At 32.8% G+C, this 17,246-nt stretch overlaps 1 protein-coding gene across 1 annotated transcript in view; it reads right to left on the reverse strand.

Moving 5' to 3' along the window:
• Nucleotides 1-17,246, reverse strand: part of Caap1 (caspase activity and apoptosis inhibitor 1) — a 52,069-nt gene that overhangs the window by 34,077 nt on the left and 746 nt on the right. Inside the window, exons 2-4 of the mRNA XM_026387908.2 lie at nt 15,765-15,965; nt 14,900-14,984; nt 13,442-13,517 (exon numbers count right to left, since the gene is read on the reverse strand). Of these exons, the coding sequence (XP_026243693.1) occupies nt 13,442-13,517; nt 14,900-14,984; nt 15,765-15,965 (362 nt within the window). The remainder of the gene's footprint in view (nt 1-13,441; nt 13,518-14,899; nt 14,985-15,764; nt 15,966-17,246) is intronic.

The raw sequence follows: 17,246 nt of genomic DNA on the forward strand, positions 1-17,246 counted from the left end.
CAGTCCAGGAATACACATTGCTTGAACTAAAACAAACTCAGTACTCTAATGACTGGACAGCTCCAACTCATGAAAAAAGGCATGGATGCTTACTATTATTAAAAACAAAAGGTGGTAGTTGTGTTATGGAAGTTCAATAGGAAAACTAACATGGCTGTTAATCTTTGGCTACTAACTGGGCCATGAAACTAGATGGACTATAAATTGTATATATGAAAGTTTATTAAACCAATAAACAGCAATAGAGTTCTACCACAGGTCACTGCTAGGATTCAGCAACTGAAAATGGTCATACAAACAACTCTAGTTGCTGCTTTCAACAATACAATTGACCAAGCCAAAGGAATAGCACAATTCTCAAAAATAAACATGTTACTGCAAATCAGTCATCAAATCCCCTGTAAGTTTTTCTTTTGTTCTACCTTCTCTAAAGTACCTATCCTGACTATAAACAATGTGCAGAAAACAATTCTTCTTTTGAAGAGTGGAATAACTATAGACTATCTAAGAAATTTTACACAAAACTAATCCAGTATCACTAGTAACCATTAGCTTGTAAATTTTAAGTAGTAACTTGCTCTTTTTAGCTGTTGTATTTTAAGACTATCCATGTGTTCTATTTTAAACAATGCATCCATATATTAGATTTACTAAATGGACAACCTAAATGGAGATTTTAAAATAGTTCTTTTACAAGGAACTTTTCACTTCACAAAACAATTTCCTATAAATTTCACTAGATATTTAAATAGTCTAGTAAAAATGGTTCTATTTGGCATATGTATTTCCTAAATTTAAGGCCCATTTGGAAGTATCTTATTTTTTAAAAAGGTAATCATTCAAAATTTGAATTTGATAGCAGAGAATAGGCAGGTTCTAAATTAGCTAAGAAAGTAGCAGCAGCTAAAAACAACAGTTCCAGAACACTCACATGTAACTTACTTTGTAGTATAACTTATTTTGAGAATCTAAATTTTTTAATTTATTATCTAAAACTATAATATCTCAGCACTGCTTACTATCTATTGGGAAATACAAATTCATTTCCACTGATATCTCCCTCAATATCACTCAACAAAAGCACATTCATTTAAAATTCATAAAAAAGCATTTAGGAAGGCAATTCTAAAACATTGCAAAGATTTCCCTAAAGTGTTTGTACTTTTATTCTTTACCTATAAAATCTCAATCCTGATTAGTTCCTTGCACTATTCCAGACTTAAATTTCATTATAAACACATTCTTTGGAGCATAATCATCTAACATTATAGCCCAAATACCTGTTCTCATTTTTAGCGCTATTTTAACTACAATAAAGCTCCTTTGCCAGCCCATCTCCAAGGATAAAACACTCTATACCCAGGGATACATATTATCTTATTTTCTTAAGAATGTTATTTTTGTTAAAGCAATTCATCTTAATCTGTGACTTTTGTAAGTCATGTCACAATCCTAATAGTTTTAAAACAATGAAAAATTAGAGATGCTAAAGTTTTTAGACTATGTGCAATACAATAAAAATTAGCTCATTTGCTTCCCTAAGGTAACAATACCATCACTCACCTTTTTAAAAGTGATGACATTTAGAAACTATGAACATTATTCTTCACAGTTCCTAAATATCATTTTCCTTTACATTTTTATAAGTTAAAATTCATAACTAATTTTGAGTTTTAGGTAGCACACTGTCAAAAATTCCTTATAACTATTCTTAAAAACTGTTTTTTGTTGTTACTTATGGTAGCCAAAAAAATTAAGGTAAAAGTAAGCAAATAATCTTTTAAACAGTAGTAGAGATCAGAGAACTTTGGGAAGAAAATATATCTGAAAGCTGACTTCAGAGGAAAAATACTATTTAAATATATAAAGGTGGAAACATAATAAGATTACTTAAAAATGCAAAGACAGTTTTAGAATTTTTATAATTTGTGCACAAGCAATTGTGTGTACTTCTGTATCTTAAAACCTTTAATGGGCCGGATATGGTGGCACATGCCTGTAATCCCAGAAGCTCAGGAGGTTGAGGCAAGAGGATTCTAAGTTCAAAGCCAGCCTCAGCAATAGGCGAGGCACTATGCAACTCACTGAGACTCTGTCTCAAAATAAAATACAAAACAGGGCTGGGGATGTGGTCAAGTGCCTCTGAATTCTATCCCAGGTACCAAAAAACAAACAAACAAACAAAACTTTAATGGGTTAAAAGGAAACTAATATATATAGGGCACACTCAATATCCCACACTTATACATGTACCTCATATGGAAAGATATCAATTTACAGCTTCTTGGACAATTCTATTTATGTTATATCCTTTCTGATTAAAACTAAAAGAATATAGGTTGCCTATTAACAGAAAACATCAAATTATGTATTAATAATACAGACTGTTTTATCTAGACATTTTAAAAACTATTTTTATTCACTAAAACTTGGACAAGAAAATAAAGGTTTATTTTTCAGGAAACAAGAAACTGACGAACTGACATAATTATTTCCAAAGCCAACCTCCACCTTTGTGTATTTTCTTTTCATCTTAGACATTTTATACATAAAATGTTTAGGTGAGTAAAGTACTATGCAGCATACTAAAATATACATATCATACAATGAGTAGCAGTACTAGCCCCAAATAATTTTTTTGTGTTTCAAGGAAAAGTTGCTTGATCTGATTTTTCAGGCAACCATAGAAATCCAGAATTTGGTGTGATGCCACTAGGCTTTTAAATGTTTGTTGTAAACATTGTTTAGATCAAACAAAAACTCCTATGGATTTAGGAAACCAATCTATAATTTTGGCTTATTGCCCAGGTCTTTCTGAATCAAGTATGCTGTATTATTTTTCTGTTATTCCTTTATCAAACAATAATTTAGTGTCTTAAAACAATAAATTAATTCTCGAGACATTCTGGTGGTCATAAATCTAAAGGAACCAGAAAGTGGAAATAATGCTGCATTTCTCCTAGAGGCTTCAAGGGAAAATCCATTTCCTTATCTTCTCCAGCTCCTAAAAGGCTGCCTATATTCCATAGTTCATGGCTCCTTCCAAAAGAATCTTCTAAGCACATTACTCCAACTTGTGTTTCCATTCCCAAATCCAATTCTGCTTAATATTACTGATTATCTCTTGTTGCCAAGTACAGATGCTCTTTGACTTATGATGCTGTTACTTCCCAACAAACTCATTGTAAGCTGAAAATATATGTTTAAAATGCATTTAATACACCTAACATATCACAGCACATCAGAGCTTATCCTACCTTAAACTTGTGGTTGGGCCACTTATGTTTAGGCAAAATCATCTATAACAAAGCCTATCTTTTCAAGTGATTTTATGTAAAACTGATACATAAAAACATAAATACTACACATATTACTGGAGTATTGATGTTTCCATACATGTATACATAATTAAAACATCTCCTCAAATATTTACCTTCATGATAAAAAATATTCAAAATCCTTTCTTCTCTAGCTTTTTGAAATATCTACAATATAACTGTTATATACAGTCACCTCCTGTGCAACAGCACACCAGATAATTCCTAAGTATAACTCAGTATTCAGAAAAAAGTGAAAACCAGAAGGATTGTATGAGGTGCACTTCTGCACCATAATAAAGTCAAATCATAGTTAAGTCAGGAACTGTCTACATTTCTTCAAGATCATCTCTCTGGTTACTGACTTTATGCCATATTTTGACATTCAAACATTTTTAACATTTTTTCACACAAATACTTTTTTATAGTTTCTAGGATTTTAGTTTAAGAATATCACTCCTCCACCCCTGCCGTAGATTATATAAGTAAAGTACTTTTTCAGATAACTATTTTATTTAAATATTTATTTTTTAGTTATAGTTGGATACAATACTTTTATTTTATTTATTTATTTTTATGTGGTGCTGAGGATTGAACCCAGGGCCTAGCACGTGCTAGGCGAGCACTCTACCACTGAGCCACAAACTAGGCCCATTATTTTTTGTTTTATAGTAGGTTTTATGGTTTTCTTTCTATGTTTCTGTTAAATACACTTGAAAGTATATCATAGTTATTATAAACAGAATATTTTTCCAATTCCTGATTTCTCCTAGAAAATAGTAACATTTACTTTCTTTTACACACATTTTATATATGCTCATTTTATCTAAATCTTTTTTAAACTGAAAACTCTCAAGTACTCTAGGTTTAAAATCTTATAAACTGGAAGAAGATACTTTCATTTCTTTTTTTCAAAAAATTATCATATTACTGTAAGTATTCACTAGAATCTCTAAGAAACTGTTGAAATCATGGTTGTAACAGGATTCCTATCTGGTTCTTCATTTTAATTCAAATGTGGATAGTAAAGTTTTAGACACATGGTGTTTAGCATTTCTAAGTCATTTCTATTCCACCTTTTTCACCTACAGGAACTATTGCTCAAATTTTAACAAATAAGACTATCAAACTAAAAAGTTTCTACAAAGAAAACAATCAACAAAGTAAACAAACAATCAACAAAATAAAAAGGCTATCATATATTTTGAATCCATCCCACTTATTGATTCTTGATTTTAATTCTTGTGCTAAAGGAATCTTATTAATAAGGAAGTTGGGGCCTAATCCAAAATGATGGAGATTTGGGCTTACTTATATAGGTATAGCATCTCTGGTTTAATTCCTAGGTCTTTGATCCACTTTGAGTTGAGTTTTGTGCATGGTGAGAGACAGGGGTTTAATTTCATTTTGTTGCATATGGATTTCCAGTTTTCCCAGCACCATTTGTTGATGAGGCTGTCTTTTCTCCAATGCATGTTTTTGGCATCTTTGTCTAATATAAAATGACTGTAATTGTGTGGGTTAGTCTCTGTGCCCTCTATTCTGTACCACTGGTCTATTTTGGTGCCAATACCATGCTGTTTTTGTTACTATTGCTCTGTAGTGTAGTTTAAGGTCTGGTATAGTGATGCCACCTGCTTCACTCTTCTTGCTAAGGATTGCTTTAGCTATTCTCGGTCTCTTATTTTTCCAGATGAATTTCATGGCTGCCTTTTCTATTTCTATAAAGAATGTCATTAGAATTTTGATTGGAACTGCATTAAATCTGCATTGTGCTTTTGGTAGTATGGTCATTTTGACAATATTAATTCTATCTATCTAAGAACAAGGCAGATCAATCAAGAATTAATAAATGAAATGGATTCAAACTAAAAAGCTTCTTCTCAGCAAAAGAAACAATCAGTGAGGTGAATAGAGAGCCTGTATCTTGGGAGCAAATTTTTACCACTTGCACATCAGATAAATCACTAATCTCTAAGGTAATTAAAGAACTCAAACAGCTAAACTCCAAAAAGACAAATAGCCCAATCAATAAATGGGTCAAGGAACTGAACAGACACCTCTCAGAAGACGATATACAATCAATCAACAAATATATGAAAAAAATGTTCAACATCTCTAGCAATTGGAGAAATGCAAATCAAAGATTTCATCTCATTCCTGTCAGAATGGCAGCTATTAAGAACACAAACAACAATAAGTGTTGACGAGGATGTGGGTAAAAAAGCACACTCATACATTGTTGGTGGGACTGCAAACGGGTACAGCCATTATGGAAAGCAGTATGGAGATTCCTTGGAAAGGAACCATCCTTTGAAAAGCTGGGTCTGGAACCATCATTTGAACGAGCTATCCCATTCCTCTGTCTATATCCAAAGAACTTAAAAACTGCATAAACTACAGGGACACAGCCACATCAATGTTTATACAATTCACAATAGCAAAACTGTGGAACCAACCTAGATGCCCTTCAGGAGATGAATGGATAAAGAAAATGTGGCATATATACACAATAGAATATTATTCAGCAATTCAAGAGAATAAAATCATGGAATTGCAGGTAAAGGGACAGAGTTGGAAAATATAATGCTAAGTGAAGTTAGCCAATCCCCAAAACCCAAATGCCAAATGGTTTCTCTGATATAAGGAGGGTGATTCATAGTGGAGTTGGGAGGGGGAGCATGGGAGGATTAAACGAACTCTGGATAGGGCAAAGGGAAGGAAAGGAAAGGAGGGGGGACATGGGGATAAAAAAGATGTTGGAATGACTATCATTACTCCAGGTATATGCATGAAGACATGAATGGTATGACTCTATGTTGTGTACAACCAGAGACATGAAAAATTGTGCTCTATATGTGAAATATGAATTGTAATATATTCTCCTGTCATATATAACAAATTAGAATAAAAAATAAATGAAAGCTATCATATGTCTGATAATGGGTTAATATCTAAAATATATAAGGAATTCACACAACTCAATAGCAAAATAAATGACAAAAAAACAGAAAAAGGACCTAAATAAATATTTTTCCAAAGACAACATAAAAATGGTTAACAGGAGTATGAAAAAGTATTCAACCTCACTAACAGAAAAATGCAAATCAAAACCATGAGGTTGGGCTGGGGATGTGGCTCAAGCGGTAGCGCGCTTGCCTGGCATGCGTGCGGCCCGGGTTCGATCCTCAGCACCACATACCAACAAAGATGTTGTGTCTGCCGAGAACTAAAAAATAAATATTAAAAATTCTCTCTCTCTCTCTCTCCCCTCTCACTCTCTCTTAAAAAAAAAACATGAGGTTATCACCTCACATTTGATAGGGTGATTATTATGAAAAAACAAAAGGTAAGTGTTGGCAAGGATGTGGAGAAAAAATAAACCTTTCTTGTATGTTGTTAGTAGGAATATAAATTAGGACAGTCGTTATGGAAAAGACTATGAAGGTTCCTCAAAAAAATTTAAAATTAGCAGGCTGAGGCTTTAGCTCAGTGGTAAAGGGCTTGTCTAGCATGTGTGAGACACTGGGTTCAATCCTTAGCACCACATAAAAATAAACAGATAATATAAAGGCAGGCTGTCCATTCACAACTATAGAAAAAAAATTTTAATGTAAAAATAGAACTATCACGTGATATAGTAAACCAATTTTCTGGGTATTTATCCAAAGAAAATGAAATTGTCACTTCAGATATTTCTTTTTTATATATATTTATTTTTTAGGTGTAGATGGACACAACACAATGTCTTTATTTTTATGTAGTGCTGAGGATCGAACCCGGGTCCCGCCCATGCTAGGGGAGCGCTCTACCCCTGAGCCACAATCTCAGCCCCAGATGTTTCTTTACTTCTATACTCATTGCAGTCTTATTCAAAACAGCAAAGATATGGAGACAACCTATATATCCACTGGAAGATGAGTGGTTAAAAAAAAAAACGTGAGCTGGGCACAGTGACGCACGCCTGCAATCCCAGCAGCTCTGGAGGCTGAAACAAGAGGATTGTGAGTTCAAAGCAAGTCTCAGCAATTTAGCGAGGCCCTAAGCAATTCAGTGAGACCTTGTCTCTAAATAAAATACAAAAATAGGGCTGGGGATGTGGCTTAGTGGTTAAGTATTCCTGGGTTCAATCCCCAGAACCAAAATAAACAAACAACAAAAAAAGTATGGAATATATATTAATATACATTTGCAAAAATATACACTTATATATTCATATAAACATATTTATATATATATTTGCATAATGAATTATCCAGCTTTTAAAAATGAGATCCTGTCATTTGGGAAAACATATGAACTTGAAGGACAGTATGCTAGGTTTAAAAAGTCAGATACAGAAAAAAAGTAGTGCATGATCTCAAATACATTGAAACAGTAAAATGGTGGTCATAGCAGGGAGAAACAAGAGGAAAATGGGGAGCTATAGGTTAAAGGGTACAAAGATGCAGTTACGGAGAATGTGTCTAGAGATTTAATGTATAGCATGGGGATTACAGTTAATAATATTGCATTGTAATGTATATAAGAAATTTGCTAATAAATTTTAGGGGCTCATATCCACATACATAAAAAGGTAACTGTGCAAGATGATGGACAATTTAATCTGCTTGATGGTAGTAGTCATTTCACAATGTATATCAAAATATCATGTATGCTTTACATACAATAAAACAACAAATGAATATTATCAAAGGCATAGCATCTACTTATATGATCATGTAATTTTATTTATTGATAAATTATGCTAACAGATTTTCTAATTAAGTCTCCTTGTAAATTCCTGGAGTAAACTGTACTTAGCAGTGTAATCACTCACTTGATACACTGCTAGATTCTATATAAGTTATCATTTTTGTATCTACAAATCTATATTCTCAAAGAGATGGACTATAATCCTCTCTATGTTTACAACACTATGAGATTTTTAGTATTAAAACTACAGAAACTGTAACTGAAGACATTTTCATCTTTTCCTAGGAATGGGACTATTTTAGATGACACACGTGTGACCTATTTGTAAATAACAACAGCTGGCATTTATTAAACATTTTATTAGTTGTAAACACATTACGTGTATTGACTCATGTAAGTAATAATTCAGATGTGAATCCTTCTCATCTGTGCTTTTCTCAACAGGTCCGTAGCCACCTTTCTGATTTCTTCTACATTAAACTTTTCAAATTTCCACTTCTGCAGAGGATCAATTTAAATTGTATTTTGCTAAAAAACACATTTATTTGCTATTTTCATGTTTGTGTACACAATTCTACATGTGGATTCTCATTATTCTTTCAAACTCACACATACCTATGGTATGTCTCCTTCCTTCTTAATCACAATTAAAAATTCTTTACCTATTTCTTTCATCAAATCCAAAAGGAGTTTCTCTATATTCTAATCTATACAAAGATAAACTTTACAGAATTTTTATCCTTTGTTGTTATTCTTGTATTCTCCTTTATTTAACTTTTACCTTTGTGTTGAAATGTTGAAGATACAGTCAAGGAAGATTTGGAAGAAAAAAGATGAAGGGACTTTCTCCTTTCTATTTGCTTGCTATTTCTGTCAGTGCTTTCCTAGCTACATCCTTTCAGTCTGACAGCAATAGCTGGTTCTCTTAAGCTTCTGTGTGGCACTATTAGCTTCATAGGACCACCTGCACCAGCAAGGCAGTTCCCCCAATTCAGAAGTGTAAGCACTCAGAAAGACAGACAGACAGATAGATTAGTTTCTAGTGTCTTGTCAGTGTGTTCAAATTTTCTATAAGGACATACCAGTCATACTGGATTGGCATTCCCCACTACATTTTAATTTCATTATTTGCTTTTAATCTCCAAATAAGGTTACATTCTGAGTTGCCGGGGGACAGGACTTCAACACCAAATCTCGAGAGGACACAATTTAGTCTGTAACAAGATCTTTCCTCATTATTTCTGCACTTACAGTCTTAAGGCAAGTATTTAACTTAAAACATTTAATATCATTTCATCACGACTTTCCTAGCTATTTTATCTGCGTGATAGGTCTTCTAAAATTATCTTCCAGGCTCCCATGAACTACACATAATGATTTACATTCTTTTTTTTTTTTTTCTTGAGGTTTTTCTATCACTCTGTATCTATTTAAACAACTTGATCTTACAGGACAATGCTTCAGTTCCTAATCATCACTAATCTCTTTATCAGTCTGTCTACTAAATTTAGAAATCAGAATTTCTTTAGTTTCTGAAATTATATTTGTGTTCTTATTTCCTTGAAGGTTTTCATTACCTTATTAAAGTTTTCTTTCCTATATTCTATCAATTCAGGGCCCAACAGAAGTTGCCTGTTCCAGCTATTCAGTCTAGTTTTCCACACCCAAGTTATTCAATTCCTTTAATTCATTTTTTACCTATTTATGACTGACTGTTCCCTCAGCATCCAGATAGGTCAGACTACTGTTTTGAGTGGAAAAGCATCAGGTTATGGAAAACATGGGAATTTTAAGCACAAAACATGTTAAACTGAATTTTCTGTTGAAGCATAGGAAGGAAGTTTGAAGACTGAATTGTCCCTCTAAGCACAAAAGAAAACAGGAAAGTGTCATACATTCCAAGAGGATTCAAAGGATTCTGCCAGCTAAGACCTCTTAAGCAGCCTTCTAAGGCTTTAATAAGAAAAAAAAAAAAAAAACCTGCTTTTACCCAATGCCTCAGATTTTGCTCAATGCCAAGGTAAATGAAGTTCCCTGCATAAACTTGTTCTAAGATGTCTTAGGACAACTGAAAACCTCACGTTTCCTTTTTTGGCTGCATGAGTTTACTCACTTAGGTAATTTTCCTACTCCAGGAAATAGGAGGAAAAGAAAAGTCAGGTTAAAAGCATTATATTTCCATATCATCTCCTTTTACCATTTTCTTTGCTTCACTTTGCAGAACATTTCCCTCATTCATAATTAACATATTATTAATAAGAACAAACTAGTCAAGTTAGCTCACTTAATCTCTATAATTCTAAGAAACAAGGTTTATCTTCACTTTACAAATGAATAACACTGCCTCCACCTTTCACAAGCAACTGTAGAATCTAAGGCACACAAATCAACTAGGACCTCTTTTTTCCTTCTGTAGAATGATGATGATACTTACCCACCTTGTAAGGTTGTTGTAACAAATTCAATGAATGAAGGTATACAAAAGAATTAAAATAGTGCCTGGCACACAATGCTGTTTTCTTAATATTCTGTAGCTTAGAAATTTGATTTAGAAATATACATATTCTCAGGTCATTCAGAAGAATCTCAATGATCTGGCTTGTAGGAGCTCCATAAGCTTTTGGAAATATCATTTGAGTATCCCTTATCCAAATTGCTTGTGACAAGAAGTGTTTCAGGTTTCAGAGTATTTTAGATTTGGTGATATTTATATAAACTTTACCAATTGAATATCCCTAATCTGAAAATTCAAAATCCAAAATTCAAAACATTTTGAGCACTGATATGACATTCAGGAAGTCTGGATTCTGCAGTCCAGATTTTTGGATTAGGGATGCTCAACCTGTATTTATGACTATTCAATCCACTCACTATAGCACTCAAAAACTTAATGTCACTGAGTGCAATGGTGCATGCCTGTAATCCCTGCTATTTAGGGGGCTGAGGCAGGAAGATTGCAAGTTCATGGCCAGCCTGGGCAACTTAGCGAGACCCTTGTCTCACAACAAGAAATAAAAAGGGCTGAGGAAATGCGAAATAAATTTAACAAAATTATACTATGTAAATGTATAAGCATACCATAATGAATTTCACCTTTATGTACATCTATAAGGTACCAAAAATAAATAGAAAAATAAATAAATGAGTAAAATGAAGACCAGTAAAGGAAGGAAAATAGGAGGAGGGAGGGAGGAAAAAGAGGGGACACTGGGCCCTGAAATGGAGTAGATCAAATTCCATGCATGTACGATTTTATCAAAATGAATCCAATTATTATGTATAATACACGAACAAAGAGGAAAAAAAATGGGGATGGGGGTAGAGCAGCCCTGGGTTCTATCTCCAATACCACACTCGCGCACACACACACAAAGGATAAAATGGGGCACAGATTTAGCTCAGTAGTAGAGAGCTCCTGGGTTCAATGCCTAGTACCACATTAAGAAAAAAAAAAAAAGTTCATGTGACCTGTCTTATAACTACATTGTATGAATGAGTTCTTCTCAACAGTCATTTTGAATTAATTCATGATTTTTTTTTTAAAGAGAGAATTTTTTTTAGTTTTCGGTGGACACAACATCTTTATTTTTATGTGGTGCTGAGGATCGAACCCAGCGCCCCGCGCATGCCAGGCGAGTGCAATGCCGCTTGAGCCATATCCCCAGCCCATAAATTTTGTTGAAATAGCTGAATACCTTTTTTTTTTAAAAGAGAGAGACAGACAGACAGACATGATTTTTATTACAATAATTCAAACGGCAAGCACTGTACCGTACTTTGTTGTAATGTTTAAGAGAATTAGATTCTATTCTAACTAGGCATCCATTCAATGGCTTTCAACAGTAGAAAAGGTGGCATGAGTGCTCAAGTATGGGGAAAAAAGGTATTAAATATTAATATCTCAAAACTGGAAAAAATAGATTTGGATAAAGGGAAAAACTAATGCAGCCAAATAAAAATTCAATTTAGAATTCTATAAGCAACATCAAGAAACAAAATGATGAAGATGACTTAAGAAACTTAGGGCTGGGGATGTAGCTTGTGGTAGAGCATTTGCCTAGCATGCATGAGGCCCTGGGTTCTATCCCCATCTCCACAAAAGAGAAAAAATAAACTCAAAAGTACTAAAAAGTAACAGGCCTTGTAAAATGCTACTAACTGATGAAGCTTAGTATATTATATAAAGTATTCCCAGCTAAGTATTTCATTTATTTCTTTGGTACTGAGGATTGAACCCAGGAGTGCTTAACCAATGAACCACATCCCGGCACAATTTTTTTTTTTTTTTTTTGAGACAGGGTCTCCATAGGGTGCAGAGGCTGATCTCAAACTTTTGAACCTCTTGATTCAGTCAAGTAAATGGGATTACAGAAAACCAATAATAAGACCTATTAAAAATGTGCACATTTTCTATTTAAGTATAAATCACCCTGGAACACCCTAAGCAAGATGCATGTGATGATCAAAAGCCAGCAATTAATTATGAGGCAATCAAACAATATAGTAAGACCTTTTTAATCCTTTAGGAAAAGTAAATAATTTGATGCTAAGTTTTAACATGAAATTGTTCTTTTGGGTGATGCTTACCAGACAGTCTTCTATTAAAAATCAAAAAATTCTAGATTTCAGCTTAAGTATGTACTACTTATTTATATCACTACTTCTGGTAATCTTGTATTAGAGATATTGCCTGTACAGCAAAGCTTTTCTTACTCTTCTGAGAAAATGTCAGGCTTTGCAAAGAGAGATACATGTTGGTCTTTGGCAATTACCAGACAATAATTGATTTTTAGGAAGAAATCATCAACAGATGTTAAAGTTAGTGAATGAAAGTTTGATATGCTGTAATAAAGCAGAATAATTTAAAAAAATCAGCATATTGCTTCTTGATTAGTAAGCTTCCCAAGACTTCTGGCACTTTTGTCATCATAATAATCAAATTACACATACTTATAAGTAAATATATGCACGTATATATGTAAATATGAATATGTATGTATACACCCAAACCTATATGTAAAAGATTATGTAAACGTATGTAAAATAAACCTTACAAGCTCATCTCTGAAATCAGACTATTGTCACCCAAAATTAACAGACATTACAGTGTTTGGTAGGGTAAGTATTTAATAAATCGTGGGTAACGTGAATAGTATACTCAAAATCCAAACAAGAGATGTGATTCTGCTTCAGATTAGCATCACTGTTGTTCCATATCTATGTATAATAGTTAATGAAAAATTACTATAATCCTGAAAAGCAATTAGGTAAATCTTCATATATACTAAAATACTCAATTATTACAAGTAAACAATTGCATTATTGAATTATTTTATATAAATAAAACACAGAAAATTATTCATATCCTTGATGTTAGGAACTGCCAAAAGAATAAATTCTGAAATGAAAATGAAAGTTTTTTAACTTACTGACTGACTAAATCAGATCCCATCTTAGAGCCATCATCTGCCTCTTCTTCCATATCAGAGTCCATACCATTGTCACCTTGTAAATGAAATACACTATTGAAAACATGTTTAAAATGTCAGAATCATTTACACAAAAGTGTCACCTTTAAAAGTGATGCATGTTTTAAAACTTTATAGTTGTTACAAGTTTACATTTTCAATTATTTGTATTTAAAATGAATCTGGATGCTTTTTTTCTCATTTTCTTCCCTTCACCACATACACACAATAACATATTTTTATTTATTTAAAGACTACATACTTACCTAAACATCTATTTCCAGAGTATAAATCCATTAAACCTCTTTTTTTTTTTTTTTTTTGGCAGTACAATGGATTGAACATAGGGCCTCATGCACACTAAGCAAGCACTCTACCACTGAGCTACATCCCTAGCCCTTTTCATTTAAAAAAAGTTTTTTTAGTTGTACATGACACAATGCCTTTATTTTATTTTATTTTTTATGTGGTGCTGAGGATCGAACCCAGTGCCTCAGACGTGCAAGGCAAGCACTCTACCACTGAGCTACAACCCCAGCCCTCCCCAGCCCTTTTTAAAATTTTATTTTGGGACAAGGTCTCATTTGCTAGGTTGTCTAAGCTAGCCTCCAACTTGCAATGCTCCTGCCTCAGCTTCTTGAGTTGTTGGGATTACAGGAGTGTGCCACCACACACAGTTAAATGTTTTACATTTAAAAAGTTGTTCTGTCTAAAATTGCATATCCAATTTTTGTTTATTTTTCTGTGATGCCAATATTAAAATCTTTGATGCTCCAAAAGAAAAAAAAAAGCCTGAAAATCCAAAATTCTAGAATAATCAGCATCACAAAGAACAGTCATACTTCAAGGGGATATACAAGTATTGACAAATCACAATGAATTCTTCTAATTCTGCATCTGGGTCTTATCAGAGCAGAAATAACATGCAATATGTCACGAAAAGTTATAAAGAATATAAAGTGGAATTAAAAATTATTTTAATGAAAATCTTTATCTTCTCAGTAATTTTTAATGGTATTTTTGTAGACATTTTAAATTTTATCTATTACAGTGTACAAATTTATGCTCTTATCTATGTGAGATTTAGAAAAAAATATCAAATTTATTCTTGAAATTCTATTCTGATATATAAATTATATTTATTATTTTTTTTTAAATTTTAGTTGTAGATGGACACAATACCTTTTTTTATATATTTTTATGTGATGCCGAGAATCAGACCCAGTGCCTCACATGCTAGGCAAGTGCTCTTCCACTGAGCCACATCCCTGTAAATTATATTTCTCAGTACAAACAGAAGATATTTTTCAGTGATTCCCCAAAAATGAATTTATGGTTACATTTATGAGAAAATATACCCAAGACTTATGCTGAAAATAGTATAAAAAGTTACCAGAATGTAGAAATATGCATTCTTACCCTCAAGAATCTTCAAGATTTTTTTTTCAGACAGGAGTTCTAATTGTTCTTGGCATAGTTTTTTAATTTCTTCTATTGAACAGTTCTAAAGAAAATGACATTTTAAAAAATTGCATTTACATACTATAGGTCCAATATCAACAGGAAAACTGCTATTGTGAGAAAATTTTTGTTCAACGAAATATTAAAATAAAACAAATTATTAAAGCCCCAAGTAGATTCACATATATCTTTTTATAGGAGGAAATCTGAAAAACTGTCAGTTAACTCGTACATTTGAGACACCTGATGGTAATAAAATCATGTTTGCTAAAGAAACTAAAGTGTGATTCAGTTTCTAGATATTCTTAATCATAGCCTATTTATGTTACGTCTAATTGTTCTAAAGGTTTAAATATCCAATTCTTTATATACTTTAGATACATGATCTTGGGCTTAACTTGTTCAAGTCCTCTTTTATAACTGCAAAATCAAAATAACATATTTCCTAAAAAATATTAAAAAATAAATATATGGAAACTCTTGAAAATTTAATGAAATGTAAGTTATTACAAAAATCATTGTATACTGTTATACAACAGTATTTCTTGAAGTACCACAAAGATTTGTTTACTTCTTATGTAGTTACTACCACTGCCTGCATTTAACAGAATTATTTCCATAGTGTCAAAATTTTTCTAAAATATTTTTTCTCAGCACATTTTTAAATATACAAGGTCATCAATGGCTCTCCAAATTCCTTTTCTTATACCTCTTCTAGTAGCTTGTTTTAAATGGTATCACCCAATTATAAATTGTATTCAGTAACATGATTGCTACAGAGTTTATCTATGTATGAGTACAGTCTGATAATGAAATAAGGTACCTTTAACACATCAGGAAGCATCTTCTGTAACTTCTTCTCTCCTATAATGCAAAAGCATTGCTGAAGCATTTCTTTTTTGTCTGATATATAGAAACTAACTGGTTTTAATGACACAGTCAGATCCAGTCCACCTTCTTCAAGGTCACTGTGCTCTGCCAAGAATAATTCTTTTTCCAAAGTTGGCAAAAGATACTTGGTTTCCTAAAATTAAAAGAATATACAACTCTCAATAATACTACTTAAAATACATAGAACATATACATAACATCATAACACTTTAACAAACTGTTTGTTAAACATTTCCAAATTCCTCTTTGCACATTTATCTAAAACAGGAAAGAATATTTAAATATTCAGTATTATTGTACAATTAATTCAAGAAATAGCTTTTAAGGAAAGTTATAGCAGGACAAACAAATGAAAATACAGTCAACATTTAGTATAGTTTTAGACTTTTGGTGAATCAGGATATTCCTTCAAGTAGCTATTACTCAAAAGTGTCATGTATTCATTGTCATTCTCCTTAAATTCACATAAATAAAATAGCAATACAATGTTAGAAATCATAAATATCATAAGCAGTAAATTTACCATAAGCCACTATTTCTAAAAGTGTTACATAATTTAATCATATTCCAAGCAACCAAGTAATTTCAGTAATTTAAAACACTCATTTTCTTTTTTCTTTTCTGTTGAAGGGACACCACTGAGGATTGAACCCAGGGGTGCTCTACCACTGACTACAATCTCAGCCCTTTTTCAAAAATAATTTTAAAAATTTGAGACAGAATCTCCTTAAGTTGTTTAGGCTGGCCTTGAACTTGCCATCTTCCAGTGTCAGCCTCCAGAGTCTCAAGAGTTACAGGTGAAGCAGGCTGTAATCCCAGCTACTTAGGTGGCTGAGGTAGGAGGACTGTAAATTGGTAGCTGGTCCCAGCAAATAATCAAGACCCTATCTCAAAATAAAAATTAAGGGCTGGGGCTGGGGCTGGGGCTCAGTGGTAAAGCTCTTGCCTAGCATTGGAGAGGCACTGGGTTCAATCCCCAGCACCATGTAAACAAAACTAAATAAATAAAATAAAAAGTACTGGGGTTGTAGCTCAGTGATAAAAGACCCCTGGGGTTCAATACCCAATTACAAAACAAAACAAAATCAATGATTTCACATTGCCCTTGGGATCATATAGACTATTTGGCCCGTTCAGATAAATGGCCTTTGAATTACTCAAATATAACCTGTTCTTCCTTCAGCTCATACAGGCTGCCTATCAACTATTACAGTGGAGGCACAAAGAGAGCCTTGCATAGTTTTTCTTTAAGTATGTATTCATTTGTTCTTTAATAAATTATAAATTAATTTTAAAATGGAGGTATGTTAGTAAACCTGCATAAAATATGGTGCATAAAAACATGGCTTTTGTGGAGCCAGACAATGGATTCAAATCTAGGAGCTACTAACAACTCTTGCTCCTTAACCTCTCT

Source organism: Urocitellus parryii, chromosome 4 (genome assembly GCF_045843805.1).
Source record: "Urocitellus parryii isolate mUroPar1 chromosome 4, mUroPar1.hap1, whole genome shotgun sequence".
NCBI classification, from domain to species: Eukaryota; Metazoa; Chordata; class Mammalia; order Rodentia; family Sciuridae; genus Urocitellus; species Urocitellus parryii.